This window comes from Gorilla gorilla, chromosome 8, assembly GCF_029281585.2.
Source record: "Gorilla gorilla gorilla isolate KB3781 chromosome 8, NHGRI_mGorGor1-v2.1_pri, whole genome shotgun sequence".
NCBI classification, from domain to species: domain Eukaryota; kingdom Metazoa; phylum Chordata; class Mammalia; order Primates; family Hominidae; genus Gorilla; species Gorilla gorilla.
Window position 1 is genome coordinate 32,243,318 of NC_073232.2, and position 16,136 is coordinate 32,259,453.

General features: G+C 38.4%; 1 protein-coding gene across 6 annotated transcripts in view; it reads right to left on the bottom strand.

Annotated features, from left to right (window-relative positions):
- The window catches only part of C8H10orf67 (chromosome 8 C10orf67 homolog), a 149,755-nt gene that overhangs the window by 49,412 nt on the left and 84,207 nt on the right, over nucleotides 1–16,136 (bottom strand). For all 6 annotated transcript variants that reach the window (XM_063709951.1, XM_063709950.1, XM_055351993.2 and 3 more), the window contains 2 exons: nucleotides 3,015–3,094; nucleotides 2,858–2,923 (listed from right to left, as the gene is read on the bottom strand). In XM_063709951.1, coding sequence (XP_063566021.1) covers nucleotides 2,858–2,923; nucleotides 3,015–3,094 — 146 coding nt within the window. The remainder of the gene's footprint in view (nucleotides 1–2,857; nucleotides 2,924–3,014; nucleotides 3,095–16,136) is intronic.

Genomic DNA, 16,136 nt, shown 5'->3' on the forward strand with positions numbered 1-16,136 from the left:
AATATGAGGATATTATGAATAACTTTATATCAATAAATTAGACAATTCAATGAAATGAGAAAATTCCCAAACATAAAAGACAACACAAATTATCAAACTGATTGGAAGAAACTGAAAATTGGAATAGCCCAATTTTTATGACAAATTGAATGTTATTGAAAACTTTCCCCAAGGGAATGATAAGCATTCAATTCAGAATATTTGCTAATTGGGAAGAGAGGTGACAGGCGCTGGATGGGCAACAGGGACCGTGAAACCACTTCTAATTCCTTCTTTCTTTACCTGTGTGGTGAGAACACAGGTGTTTACTTTGTTGAAGTAAGGAGCAGTGTAGAGTTTCTGTTTACAGAGGGTTCCAAGGTGAGGGGACTACATGAGCAGAGTGGGCCTTCACCTTGCATGCCCTATCTAGATTTCTGATGTTTGCAGTCTCTCTGGGATGGCAATCTAGTGCTGAGTGAGGGCAGGAGAAGGGATGTGTGCATGGACCTCTTCCGTATATGCAAGCCAGAGTGGCACGGGAACCACCTGTAACATTTCTTATGCGCTTGATAAACATGGTGGGCAAAAGTGAGTCCATCTGGCCCAGAGCCCATCAGGCAGAACAGAGGGTGGCTCAGGTGGATGCAGGTGGATTGCCGCCTGGGGTGGAGGTGGAAACAGCGGCATCACCGTGGCATCAGCCTGGTAGGGATATGTTCTGAAGCTGATATGCCACACCTGCATACTGTTTGTGCGACAATGATGACATCGGCAGTCGCATCAGATTTGGCACACCAAGAGGAAGGACTAGCCCTGCTCTTGTCCTCACTGCTCACATTCAATCTTCCTGGAAATAAGAACTCGGCAGAGATGGAAAAGGAGCTTGGAAATGAAGCCCTGAATTGGACTGGGACCCAACATAAATCATGAATTGACTGAGAAATCATTGGATTGGACTCTGATCTTGACTGGCTAAGGTGAGGTTTTTCATCTACTAAACAAAAATGAGTGCATCTAATCTGGGATCAGTTACAGTAAAATGAAATTACCATGTTAGCCCATGTAAGTCTGTGACTACACAATTAATCTCCATACCACACCACGATGAAGTACTCTGTACAAATATACTCGCTACAGTGCTGTATATGCCACATTGAATTAATATCTGGAGCTTCAGCCTAACTAGAGAAACATAATCTACAATGTCCCAATTAGTTGGTTAAATGAGACAACATAGAAAGTGTGTAGTAATAAATACTTCTGCTTTCCTAAATATTTAGATATCAACATAAAGTCTGCAGAGACCAAAACGATTAATATGATTGTCAACATCTTGGTTAATAGAAAATCAATTAGAAGTAAAACTTTAAACTCCATCTCTACTAAAAATACAAAAAAAAAATTAGGTAGGTATGGTGGTGGGCGCCTGTAATCCCAGCTACTAAGGAGGCTGTGGCTGGAGAATCGCTTGAACCCAGAAGATGGAGGTTGCAGTGAGCCGAGATTGCGCCACTGCACTCCAGCCTGGGCAACAAGAGAAAAAACTCCCTCTCAAAAAAAAAAAAAAAAAAAAAAAAAAAGTAAAACTGATATGTTCTTGTAAATCATCACTGAAGAATAGGGTAAATCCCGTAGGGTCAGAGACAAGGTAAATCTTAAGGATGAAAGTGAACCCTACGGAAATAAATAAGGGAAAGTTATTTTATTCAGCTCTAGAGATAATCCAAAACCTATGTGCAGGGAAAGGAAATCAAGTGCATATTTAAATTTTCTTTTGTCTCACATGTATCTACATTCTGTTCTTAAATAACTATGTGAGACAGGGCAGGTGTTAATATGCACATTTTACACAGCACAAAATGCTTATCAGCACGTACACGAAACACGGGTAGGAGATCATTTCAGCACCAAACAGAACAAGGCAGAACGTTTTACTACAAGGTGTTTTTGCCCTGAATCCTGTGTTTTTTCTGTCTTGGCATAGATTCTTTGTGCCACCGCACTTAGGATGAATTATTTCCGTATAATATACATAGCCAGGTATAGAAGTTTATACAGACAAGATCCATAGTGTGTGCTTAAGAAATACAGTGCAAATGTAGGGCATTGCCATCCCAGGATCTTATGTGTAAGCTTCAAGTCTGACCTCCGATGGCCTCCGTTGGACCAACATTAAACCCATCGTGCCTGGATGATGCTTGACTGTGAAAGAATATTGCAAAAGAACTTCCCATACATGCTCCCCCAGGGAATCTGGGGGAAATTATGGCAGAACACAACTAAACAGAAGACAGATTTTTAATGTTAACATGTTAGGGTAAGGGAAAAAATAAGCATTTTTCCAATTTGCATCGTTTTTGTCCTTTTCAGAATTTTACAGTTTCTCCATTTTGAAAGAGGCAAAGAGGATACTGGGAAGAGAAACAAAATGCTTATGTGAGTGAAAAATAGATCTGAGAGGTTGAGGAACTGGAGCTGTTGTGTCTGGTAGAGGATCTGATATATAAAGCAGCTTTATAAAGACAATACAAACTAGTTATATATCATTGTGGGCAAATGAGCAGGAAAAGGTTTTAATAGCCCTATGAAAGAAGATGACTAAATAGGTCTGATTAAATCACGTATTAAGAGAGTGAGTCTGTCCTGCTGATCTTTTATAACAGAAACACAGATAGGGAATGAAAACATCTCGAATGATTTTACTTCTCAGTGATTTTGATTACTCTTCTATTTTAGACCAATTATTTTGCATTTCTTGTAGAAGTATATGAGGTAATTTAACATTAATATGTAAAAAAACTGCAACATTCCTAACTTCCTTAAAGGATGATTAGTCATGTTTTTAGAAATAGAATTTGTATATATCACACCATACCTGTTCCTGAGAATAAAGAATCTCTTTTCCCAGCTTTTATTTAGTCGATCAGCTTCCTTCCTAAACCTATAAAAAATTTACAGATGGTTAAATATTGTATTAGTTACAAATGAACACTATGTCTCATTACCAGTGCCTTTTACTCTATTACCAGTACCTTTCCACCTTCTTCTTCTCATTCTCTAAATTTGCCTTTAATGCTTCTATCTGAGACTCCAAACCGTGTTTGTCTTCAACCTTTCAATAGAAAATATAACACAAAGTTAATTACACAAACAATATATCTTGTTTCTCCATAAATCTGAAAAGACTATTTCTATAAATAGTATGATAGTAACTACTATCAAACATAATTTGAGGTGGGGCACGGTGGCTCACGACTATAATCCCAACATTTTGGGAAGCCAAGCTGGGAGGATGGCTTGAGCCTAGGAGTTTGAGACCGGTCTGGGCAATATAGTGGGATCTTGTCTCTACAAAAAATTAAAAATTAGCAAGGCATGATGGCGTGCACCTCTAGTCCCAGCTACTTGGGAGGCTGAGAAGGGAGAATTACATAAGCCCAGGAGGTTGAAGCCGCAGTGAGCTGTGATCATGTCACTGCACTCCAGCCTGGATGACAGAACGAGACCCTGTCTCAAAAAAATTTTTTTTTCGAGAGAACAATGAGTTATATTTACTTGTAAATTACCATACATAGGAACTGTTTAAGATCCCATGCCTCTATTTCCCATAAATGGTGAACTTAGAAGCAGTTAGCTCTAAACCATATTACAAAGCAACCAAAATTGATCTTCATCAGCCCCACAAGCTGCCCCTTTTTGTAAATTGTAAATCGTGTTTTGTAAATTGTAAATTGTGTTTTCCTTCACTTACTGTGGTCTCTCCATCTCTTCGTCATAGGCAGCAGCTTCCCCCAGTTACTCATTTCCTCCTTCTATCAAAACAGTTCTCAAGAAAGGATCTTACCAACTCAATCACAGTAGAGCTTTAGGCCATTTATCAATAATGTTTATATTTTGCAAGAGGACAAAGTTTCAGCAAAATGAATGAATCTCTAATAGCTGAATTGTAGGCATATCATGAACGAAAGAGACTTCCGTGGATGTGGCAGAGATGTGCTACAGAATAATACTAAAGAGGCAATCAGGTCTTCTGTCTCTTCATAAGGCTAATTCTCAGTGTAGCTTCCAGAGTCATTGCTACTTTCTAAGCATAGCCAGCATCAATATAAACAATAACTAGGTTCATAATAATGGTCATATTAGTCATTATTATATCTTAGATCCTGATATTTTCATCTTTTTTTCTTCTTCATGTGTCCCAATAGGTGCTGCATAGCTTATCTAGCAAGAAAATAAACCAAGGTAAATATAAATTTTCAAATTAATGCATAACAATGTGGCTTTTCTACAGCTTTGAGAAAGAGAACTGAGACTTACAATATGCTAACCATAGTCCCCTGGCCGTCTTCACTGTCTTATATAATTTAGATAATTCAGTGTTTATACATATAATTTGCAATTGGACAATGGCAGCCCATTGAAAACAATTTTCCTATTAATAATACCAGTTTTTAAAAAATGCATTTTATTATAATCTCGCTTCCATTGTATCTGTTTTGCTTTCAAAAAAATCCTATTAGAAAGGTGCTAGATCTCTTGGATCTGTTCTCCATATTTTAACTTTTTTAATTATTTCTGTCTGCCATTTTGCACTATGTTCCAGGAAATTTTCTTCACTTTATCTTCCAGATTATTAAGTCTTAAGCTCTGTCGATTTTATTATTCAGCCTGCCTATTGCCTTTTTTTCAAAGTTTTATTTGTTCCTTTTAATAAATTGTTCTTTGGTTCAGACTGTTCCTTTTTCATAGCTGTCTGTCCTTGTTACTGGAAAAAAGTTTCTGTTGAATGTCTCCCAAAATATTTTTTACTGAAATAATATATTTTAAATTTTTGTCTGTTCCCTGAATTAACTGTTTCAGGCAGGGCCAAGTGCTTTTCCTGTTCTCTTTGTTCACTCCGTAAATATTTGCTGAATGCTTATGATATGCCAACAATTGTTTAAGCACTGGAGATACACTAGAAAACAAAATTGAGCTAAAGTAGAGAAGGCAGATTTGAGAGAAATTACAAAAGAGGTAAAATTTAGGTGACTTTTTGAGTGAGGACAGAGCTGCCTGAAATTTCTCATTTGGGCAAGTAGATGGAGAATGATTCTATTCACTAAGAACAAACAATAAGAATAGGAACAATTTTGTGTGCTAGCCTTTTTTTGTTTTGTTTTGTTTTGTTTGTTTTTGATGAATTCAGATTTACCAAAACACTTTGAGTCTCAGGTACCCATTGCCTGTTTAAATGAACACATGTAATAGGCAACTGATATGGTTTGGCTCTGTGTCCCCACCCAAATCTCATCTTGTAGCTCCCATAATTCCCACGTGTTGTGGGAGAGACCTGGTGGGAGATGATTGAATCATGGTGGCGGGTCTTTCCCATGTTGTTCTCAAGATAGCGAATGGGTCTCACAAGATCTGATGGTTTTAAAAATGGGAGTTTCTCTGCACAAGCTCTCTCTTTGCTTGCTGCCATCCATGTAAGATGTGACTTGCTCCTCCTTGCCTTCTGCCATGATTGTGAGGCCTCCCCAGCCATGTGGAACTGAAAGTCCATTAAACCCCTTCCTCCCAGTCTCAGGTATGTCTTTATCAGCGATGTGAAAACAGACTAATATAGCAACTGAGACAGGGCCTGGAATTTGAGAGAGGGGTTGATCCTAGAGAGATAGTTTGGGATTCATCAGTACGTGGGTTGAAGCTGAAGATTTGGATAAGGCCATTCATCAAAAAAGTGGGGGTCACCAAAGTGACATGAGACGGACACTTTTTGGAATCCCTCCACCTATTTGTTCTCAAAGGGCACAATCCACGTGAACCACCTCTTTGTCCAGGGTACAAGGGGTAGAGAGTGAGTTCACTGCCATTTGATTAACAGTAGTCCAAGGAAATCACCAGGGGAAGAGCCCCAGGCCCAGGGTCAGGGAGAACATTTGCCATTATGCTAAAAAAAATTAACCCAAATTAAAAAAATTAATCCCCAGAAAATTAGGAAAACAAATCAGTAGAACAAAATAATTTTCCACGTAGAAAGACATTAATATACTTATTTCACTATATCCAAAGTTACATCGATGATTGAATGCTTATTTAAAAAAAACTGTGTTTAAATTTATGTACAGTAAAAATTAGTTTCAATTTTTAAGGCTCCCTTTTCCCAGCTGTCATATAATGATCAACTATGTAATAACTAGAGATAAGTCTGTTCTAAAGTCTATCTTCTGTAAAGCAAATAATTATTCAATCTCTCCAAAAGACAACACTATTATGATGATGAAGATAACGTCTCTTTTCATTAAAAAAAGAGAAAAAAAAGCATCACATGTAGACTAGAGTGTTTGCTCTCCAGCTCGAGTTGAACTTTCAACTTTGCTGCAACATGGTCTATTGAATCCTGGCTCTGTCCACATTAAACTGTCATTTTGTTTTGCCAGCTGCTGGCATTCCACTTTCTCTGGAATACACACACTGGTCTTTATGTGGTCACTTCATTGACAGGTGCAAAAACTGGACTGATAATAGATTGAGGTGAAAATGAGTGTTAATATTAAAATAAAAGTAAGTAACTTCCTAAGTAGGAAAACACAAACACAAATTAAATAATTGTAAAGATAATAACATACTGTAATTTAACAAAATGTGTGTTTTTTTTGAGACAGAGTTTCACTCTTGTTGCCCAGGCTGGAGTGCAATGGCACAATATCAGCTCACTGCAACCTCCGCCTCCCGGGTTCAAGCGATTCTCCTGCCTCAACCTCCCGAGTAGCTGGGATTACAGGTGCCTGCCACCACCCCTGGCTAATTTTTTTGTATTTTTAGTAGAGACGGGGTTTCGCCACGTTGGCCACGCTGGTCTTGAACTCCTGATCTCAGGTGATCCACCCACCTTGGCCTCCTAAAGTGCTGGGATTAGAGGCATGAGCCACCACTACCGGCTGTGATTTAAAATAATTTATTATAAATATTTCTTATTCTCTTTTGAATTTGTATATACATTTATAATTAAAAATTCACAAAATTAAGAAATAAAGGTTCATTTATAACGGAAGTTATGATTCTTAAATTTGCTTCCCATTTTTAAGCACTTATATCATATTTTTAAAAATTTAACAAATATACTATTCTAAATTAGAATAGTAGCCAGGGTTTGTAATAACAGAAGAAGCAAATTATGTTTATCAACTGCCGTAACATTAACTACATTCCTTATCATACCATCACATCTCTGTTTTCTTTTTCTTATCAAGAGTCAGTACATTTAATTTCCACAAACATCTCTCTTATGAAACTTTAGTCATTTTCTCTGGGCTTAATGAAAGGTATTTTGCCTTTTACCTCTATACCCTTTAAATTGTTGAATATATTTATATTACCATTAAAGTAGTCTTTCTGACTCATCATGAGGAAGAATGATTTTTCCTCTTTAAAACCTCAATCACTTTGACTTTCATATTAACATTTTTTAACCTGCCAGGCAAATAACTACTTTTGAACACCAGTAATGTGCCAGTGGATGGGAAGTGGCCAGGGAGAGGAGGGGCTAATAGAAACACACGAAACAAGGACCAGCCTCACGCACCTACAATTTGGAGAGAAGAGGCTGAGAATTGGGAACACGGAGAATAAAATATGAGGCTGTGTGCTGAAACAGTAGTCATGACGGGGGCCAAAAATCAAAACAAAACATTTATCTACATATATCACTTGTGAATTTTCTTCTAACAAAATTGTTAAGGTAGGCAAATCTTTCAAAAACAGGACAAGACTTTCCTCATTTGATGTCCCCAAAGGTGCCACTCCATGTTTGCCAAGGTGCTCTGAGGCATCTTGGTAGAATGACTGGGTTGTGAAGCCATACAGGATTTAGGCTGATCCAGGCTATATGCAACTCTCAAGCATGTCTCAAAGGTTCAGAAGGCCACAAAAGTCTGTCTGGGTGTGGCTTCCTCACCTGGCTCTAGACCATCCTAGACCTTGTGTTTATGTGTTCACTGTAGGAAGTCATCTATGCAAAAGCAGAATACACATCTATTAAACTATTCACTCCAAAAACTTGTGAACAGGTAACTTCAGTGATAGGAATGTATCTATTAAATATGATGAAGCCATTGTTTATAACCAAAAAAAAAAAAAAAGAAACAATATTTCAGGAAGGCACTGGTAAATTGACACGAATTGGTTATGTAAATTGTGCTACTTCTGTGGGGTGAAATACATATAGCACATATAATGGATTATCTAAATTCAACAGTATGGAACAATATTATCCACATCCTGTTGACATAAAAATCTGCATCAAGACTTGTCTGGAAGGGTGGTAATGAGAGGTTTTCAGTGATCATCTTTGGGTGGCAGGATTTTCTTAAAAATTTTCTTCTTTTGGCATTTCCTCATTGAGCAAATTTTGTATAATAAGTATGTATCAGTTTTGTGAGTTTTTTTCTTCAAGACAGTTTGCTCCACGGCTCAGGCTGGAGTGCAGTGGCCTGATCTTGGCTCACTGCAGCCTCCACCTCCCCAGCTCAAGTGATCCTCCCCCCTCCGCCTCCCAAGTAACTGGAACTACAGCTGTGCACCACCATGCCTGGCTAATTTTCGTGTTTTTTTTTAGAGAAGAAGTCTTGCTATGTTCCCCAGGCTGGTCTTGAACTCCTGGGGTCAAGCAATCCTCCTGCCTGGGCCTCCCAAAGTGCTGGAATATTACAGGCATGAGCTTCTATGTCTGGCCCTGTATCCATTTTATTTAAAAAATTGAGACTCCTGGCTCCCGCTTAGGAAGCAAAAAATGCCATTCCAACACTAAAAACAAGAAAAATCTAGATAAACTGCAAAATCACAACTTTTCTTGAACCCATCAGAGAGCTGGGGTCACACCCAGGTAACCTAAATTCCAAAGAGGAACAATGCCCTCAGAGGAGAGACGAGAGCCATGAACAGTTCATAGGTCTCGTCTACAGCTGAAGAAGCACCATGCCAGCTTCAACACAAGCTTGTAAGAAGAATAAGCTAAAATATAAAGAACTTCTGAAGATCAAATGTTGGTGAGCAGGGCAGTCTGAAGTAGCTGGGGGCACATGTTAAAAGTGGAGCTTGCACTCACTCACAAGTTTTTTTTTTTTTCCTGTCCCTTACCAGATACTCATGAGAAAAATTGAGGGCAGAGCAATTTTGATTAGAACCACAGAGAATCCTCTCTACCTTCACTCATGGAGCATCAAGCAATAGCAGTGCACTACTGAGGCATGGATAAGAGCATAGAGGCAGATCTTCTCTATGGCACAGGTGGACAGGTTCTATAAGCTGAGGGTAGAGTGGTAGTCAGAGAAAAGCACTCTGTGACCCCAGCTCCCACTCTAGTCACATACCCACCACAAAAAGAATATCAAAACTGTTGCCTGGTGCAGTGGCTTACACCTGTAATCCCAGCACTTTGGGGGGCCAAGGCAGGAGAATCCCTTGAGCTCGGGAGTTCGAGAAAAGCCTGGGCAATATGGCAAAATTCTATCTCTATAAAAAATACAAAAGTTAGCTGGGCATAGTGGCATGTGCCTGTAGTCTCAGCTGCTTGGGAGGCTGAGGTGGGAGGATGGCCTGAACCCAGGAGACAGACGTTTCAGTGAGCTGAGATCACAGCACTGCACTCCAACCTGGGTGACAGAGCCAGACTCTGTTTTTTTTTTTTAAATAAAAGACTGTGGTCTAGTAGAGGTAACCATAGCAACAAGCAAACTCAACTCAACTTTGGTTAGATTGGCCCAACCTGTCACAGTAGTCATACACATCCCCCCCACACATATATGTATACACACATATGTGTATGGGTGTGTGTATGTATAGTCTCATAAGAGACAGGTTATTTCAATGTGTGAATACAATTTATTTCAATCTCTACTATTCTACACATGATGTCCAGCATTCAATCAGAAATATGAGGCAGCTCGCTGGAACAGGCTGGATGGTGCCAGCCATGTTAGGTGGTTGTACCATGTGGCCTCTGGCATCCCCATTGCCAACCATGGGCGAGCTCTTGGTGCACTGGTGGCCTGGCATGGTGCTCCAACTATAGCTGTGTCAGCGTGTGATGATGCCATCCCACACCAATCTGGCTACTGGAATCCCTAGTAGCAAAGTAAAATACTCAAGGCTCTCCAGCACAGACAGTGGCTACACTCACCTCCTAAAGTTTAAAAAAGGCCTTCCTAAGATGCCTTAGAAGGCCATTGCAGTCACCACTGTGCTGTTTCTGATTGGCACCTTTCTATTATCATAGGCTCCCTCCTGCTGTTGGGCTACATCAGCAAAGTGGGGACAGACTAAGTTGTTCCAGTTCTGATCACTGGCAATTTGGTGTTCCTGCCGAATGCATCCAAAAGCTACCAGGGTTACTCCTACCATGACCTTCCAGACTTTGACGACTAGCACCTACCTCAGCCCTGAGAAGAGTCACAGTGGAACTGCACCCGGCTTTAAGATTCTGAGCAGAAACTATGTCTAAGGGCTGAAGAATTCTGCAGTTTGCAGATGTTTAATAAAACATTGGCCAGATTTTATGGGTCTATTCCAAAGATGTTAACTGAGCTTACAATCAGATCATTCGGACATGGTCTATTTTTCATCTCCTGGCCCTGACAAAAAGCTGCTGACGAGGTTTTCCCCCAGGAATATGGAACATGGAGGAATGGCAATGTTCATTGTCTGGAAAAATGGGAACTTATTCTGTAATGGAATGTGTTGCCTTCACCATCCTATTTAGAGTTCAACACTTCTTTTAAATAGTCTTCATTGTCAATTTCTTCTTGTAGCAAATGAAAGAATACAGTATGTCTTTTTAAAATTACTAGGTAATTTATTTTTAAATTATCTAAGTATCTTATCTCCTACACTTATTTCTACCTTCATGTTCTAGTGGAAAATGATGGTAAAATCAAATGTCAGTGAGAGTCCATCTGTAATATTTTTTACTTGCTTTCTTATCGACAGCATCCAGGAATTTTTCAAACTACAGAGCAAGTTTTCAAAATGTAAACACTCTCTGTTTACCAATCTTTAGTGAGCTCTAATTTGGTTCACCAATAGACTGGGCAGCATACAATTTGGGTCATTCTGTCCTTCGTATATCAAGCTATTCTGTATATCATGCCTTTAAGGATTGGACTTTTGGCTGTTTCCTAATGAAAAATGCAGAGAGGTGGTTCTTATTTAGAGTTGATAACCCTAGTGCTAGTACCTAGTATTATGATGGCATTCTGCTAAAGATTGCAAGACTCAGCCTGGATCCCTAGAAGACTAGATTGAGTTAGGTTGATTCTATTTCCTAGCTTGCAAAAAGTGACTTATATTCAAAGTAAATTAAAATGTCAAAACAAAAACAAACAAAAGACAGACAAAAAGGCCAGGAAAAAAAATCCATCGTTGGGAGACAAAGCAATAAACAGAACCAGACTCAAAGATGACCCATATCTTGGAACTATCAGATAAAGACTTTGGAAGAACTATAATCAAAATGTTAGAGAACCTAGGAGAAAAGGTGAACACCATGCATGATAAACAATAGACAGGGAATTTCATCAGAGAGGTGGAAAATGTAAAAAAGAATCAAATGGAAATACTAGAAATAAACCAGGCAACAATCAAGATGAATAATTTGTTGGATGGGCTCATCAATAGACTCATTATAACTGAAAAAAGTAATCAGTGAATTTGAAGTTAGGTAAAAAAAGACAACTCTCCAAACTGAAACAAAGAAAAAAAGTAGTTCAAACTTTAATGAGCTGAGCATGTAAGAGTTGCGGAACAACATCAAACAGTCCAGCACAGACATATTCGAAGGCAAAGACATAATTGTAGATAATGTTTAGGAGTTAATAAAAGATATCAAACTACAAATTCAAGAAGTTCAGGATAAATAGAAATAAAGAGGTGAAGGAGAGGGGACAAGAAACAACCAAAGATACTTTATTATCCAGCTGTTGAAAAGCAAAGAGAAAGAGAAACTCTTGAAGTCTATCCAAAATAAAAGATATTACAAACAGAGAAACGAAGTCAAAATTTACAGCATACTTCTTATCAGAAACTATGCAAGCCGAAAGAGGGTGTAGTCATATCTTCAAAGTATTAAAAGAATAAAACTGTCAATGCAGACTCAGAAAATATTTCGGAAAAATATCTATCAAAAATAAAGGCAAAAAAGGGTTTTTTCCAGACACAAACAAAAACTAAGAGAATTCATTGCCAGCAGACCAAAAGGAAGAGGGTGTATGACACCAGATAGAAACCTAGATCTACACAAAGAAATGAAAGCTCTAGAAATGGCATAAACAAAAGTGTCAAATGCAAATCTTACTGTGACAAATATATCAATTTCTGTTACATGAAAATATATTAAACTTTAATTTTTGAAGCATATAACATTGTTAGGAACTCTAAAGAACTGTCCCTTTGATGGGAATATTGGAGAAGATTATCCAAAGGCATTTAGAGCAAGATTCATGGACAGATATGAGTTTTAAGTGGCTTTCCTGGGAGCTCATAAGAAACACTCTCTTTGCTGCTGAAGACTAAGCTATTTGGTGGGAGATTTCCCACCAGAGGTTCCTATGGATTGCAGTGGCTTCTTATTGACCTCTTATCAATCAGCTGCTTGGATGCTTCAGTCTGAAATCTTTTTTATATTACTTTCCTAATGTTTGCTCTCCTAACTTTTCCAGTGGTTGCATAAAAATCTAAACCTTCATATTGAAATCTTTCCAATTTTAATACAAAAAGACCTTTCAAATATTCTTATGCTTTATTTAATGTAAACCAGACAGAAAACTTATAAATTGTAATTGAATTCGACTTGCAAATTGTCAGCTAGGGAGACAGACCACCAGAATCACACTCGAGGTTGTTTAGGCCTGTGACCATCATTTCTGGTGGAATGAATTCAAATAAATGTTCACTGTATACTTTCAGCCATTGGATTAACTGGACTCTACAGTGCTTCATGGTATTAGGTGTAGATAACTTCTTTTTCTTTTACAGATTTGGAAGAGAAAATGCCATGAAAATTTGGGGAGTCTAGTTAATACAAGGGCTGAGATACAGTATCTCAATACCTGCATACACACACACACACGCAACAAAGAAATGATTCCCACACTAAAATTGCTGGAGGAGATCCTCAATCTGTTTTTAAGACACATTTCTTTGTTTTGAAACAGGATCTAGCTTTATTGTCCTGGCTGGAATGCAGTGGTGGGATCACAGCTCACTGCAGCCTTGACTCCTGGGCTCAAACAATCCTCTCACCTCAGCCTCCTGAGTAGCTAGGACCACAGACACGCACTAACACACTTGGCTAACTTAAAAAATATTTGTAGAGGTGGGGTCTCACTATGTTGCCCAGGCTGGTCTCAAACTCCTGGCCTCAAGTGATCCTCCTGCCTCAGCCTCTCAAAGTGTTGGAATTACAGGTGTGAGCAGCCACCCCTGGACTGTTTTAAAGATTTTTTTAAAGCCTAAAATAAAAGTGTACCTTTATTCCCTAATTGAGCTGCATAAGCTAACACAACTTAAGAACTCTGGATTTGGAGAGCAACATATCAACTTGGTGAGATGTCAGTGGTTATCTAAGATTGTTCAGATATGCAAATGGGAAGAAAATAGTAATAGATGAATCAATAAGAGGAAACAAAGAATTTTAATAGGATCAATTTTCATGATGAACAAGCAGAGATTCCATTGAGGAAAAGAAAGTTAAGAGAGTGTTCAATGAAAAAAGGTTTAATAACCATCCTTCATGAAAATAAGTTCCTAAAGAAAACAAAATTGATGTGTTATAACTCACATAGACTTATTCCCAGGGTTTGAGGAGAAAGTTGGGATCTGGAGAGACTGGGGTTGGAAAAACTGACAAGTTTGGCCAGGCTAAATCCAAAGACAGTGGTCAACAGTCCACTGCCAGCGTCTAGAGGGGTGCAGCCACCTCCAGCTTGACTCTGGTGAGCAGCGATGTAATACACCAGGCAGCAGCACTGGCAGATGTGACGATGGCAGTCAGGATGAGTGACAGCATGTCAGATGCTCAGCCTTCCAGGGAAAAGACCCACGTCTGGGTAGTGTCAGGAGTCTGGCCAAATGACCTGGTGTTCAGGACCAGCCTTGACTCCCACTGGGAACTGGAGAGAAATCCACAGCTGAAGCCCCAGCAAATGGAATCAAGCAACACCATGTGAGGGGCGGGGGGTGGGGGGAGAGGGTCACCTCGCTGTCTGTGGGCTCCTGAATGTCAGGGATTACATTTCTGCTACCACCAAGTCGCTATCATCTGTGGTCAGGACCTCACATCTGTCCCAATGGCTGACAGTGAGTAGGGAAGAATAAGGACATTATCCATACCTTGAATTTATCTATTCCTGATTTCACAGCAAAATCTTCAGTCCTCAGTTTAAATTACGCTCAAACCTAGTGAGCTCCACAAATAAAATGTTATAATTGTTTCCCAACAAAATAAATAAGAGCACAAGCACAAACCCCCTTTTCAGTTGGTTTTTGACAACATCTTTTCATGTATCCCACAAATATTAAACGCTATTTTCACTAGAATATTTTCTGTTCCAAATATACCAAAGGTATTTATTTAATTTATTATCAAACTACCCAGCATAAAATAAGGCAGAAGACAAAAGCCACCTTTCAGCTGGATTTTAAATATATTACTCACATTTTCAATTTTGCTCTCTGAGAGCAGAATCTAAAGATTAATTCATTTTAGTGATAAATGAAAAATGTGATTTTCAATGATTTTGACATTTTATCTCTACATTTTAGGGTCATCCATATTATAAGACAAAGATCAAGTATGATAAGGAAAATTCTTTTGTGTCATCATAATCCATCAAAATATAGTAAATATCCTTTGACAACCTCTGAAGACCATGCACATGTACAGGATTGTCCCATCTCTGTATTACTACATTGCCTAGCGCTGCCGGATAAACAACGGGTAAAGTGCTGGTTTTCCCAAACTGCTCTGCAGCTCTCTTAACTGCCTGCTGTATCAAGCCAAGCCAAGGGAAAAAAGAATGGAATAATGAAACAGTAAGCAGATTATATTGTTCTCTTCTCTAATAGAGCTTATCTTAAATGTGCAATTTAGCCAAATAAGAGTTGTATCTAGGAGAAAAATAGTAAATTTCAGAAGAAAAGATCTTTTCTTCAACCATCTAGCCTATAATATTATATACCTATAGTAATAATTCTATATCCCATAATAACAATTTTTTTTTAAAATCACTAGCTTGCAAGGTGACTATGGTCATAACTGCAAAATAGTTGCAATACTATTTTACCTAACACTTCTTGAATGTTTAAAAAAAGAAGTTCTAGAGTTTTTATTGAAGTCTTTTATCTGTACAAATTGCTTTGTATTGAGAGAACTCTAAGAATGGGAACATGACTGATTTTCTCCTATGTCCCATTTCCCACACAGAAGGGCCCTGATTCTTTCTGCAGATCAAAGCATGCACCATATGTTCATCAGTATAGACCAGGTTACCCCATGGAAGCTCAGAAGTCCTCCATGGAAGCATGCATTGGGTGCAACCATAATTAACTAATTACTCAGGGTCGGGAGATGAAAACCTGAGAATCCATTTTAACCTTGATATATGAAACTTGAGTGTTTGAAATGTTTTGCACATATCAAAAAACAAACTTTACATAAAAGCACTGTACAAATACAAATTTTATGTTGTGAAATCGTTCATTAATAGAAATCAGACAGCTAATGTTCATATCGTATTTTTCAGACTGGCTAAACACTCAGTTTATCACTGTGTGCTCCGTTGTGGGTAGCACGTGTGCTGTTCCCACCGAATGACACAGATTTCAAAAAAATAAGTATGATTAATTAGATAGGTTAAATGACTGATGTACAAAGTTCCTGTAACAAGCCCTCCATGTGGTCATTTACACGTGGTAAACATTATAAAACCCTTTAAAGACAATTTTTAAGAGGTCCAGCTACCTCCATGGAGTTAAATATTTAAAAGAGAGGAGCGGGAAAATTATAGCTAGAATGTGTATATATACGGTAAAGAATAAATCACAGTGGAAGGGGATAGAAGGGAGCGCTTAGAACAATAGGATTATTATTAGTAACAAAGTGTAAGTGACAGTAA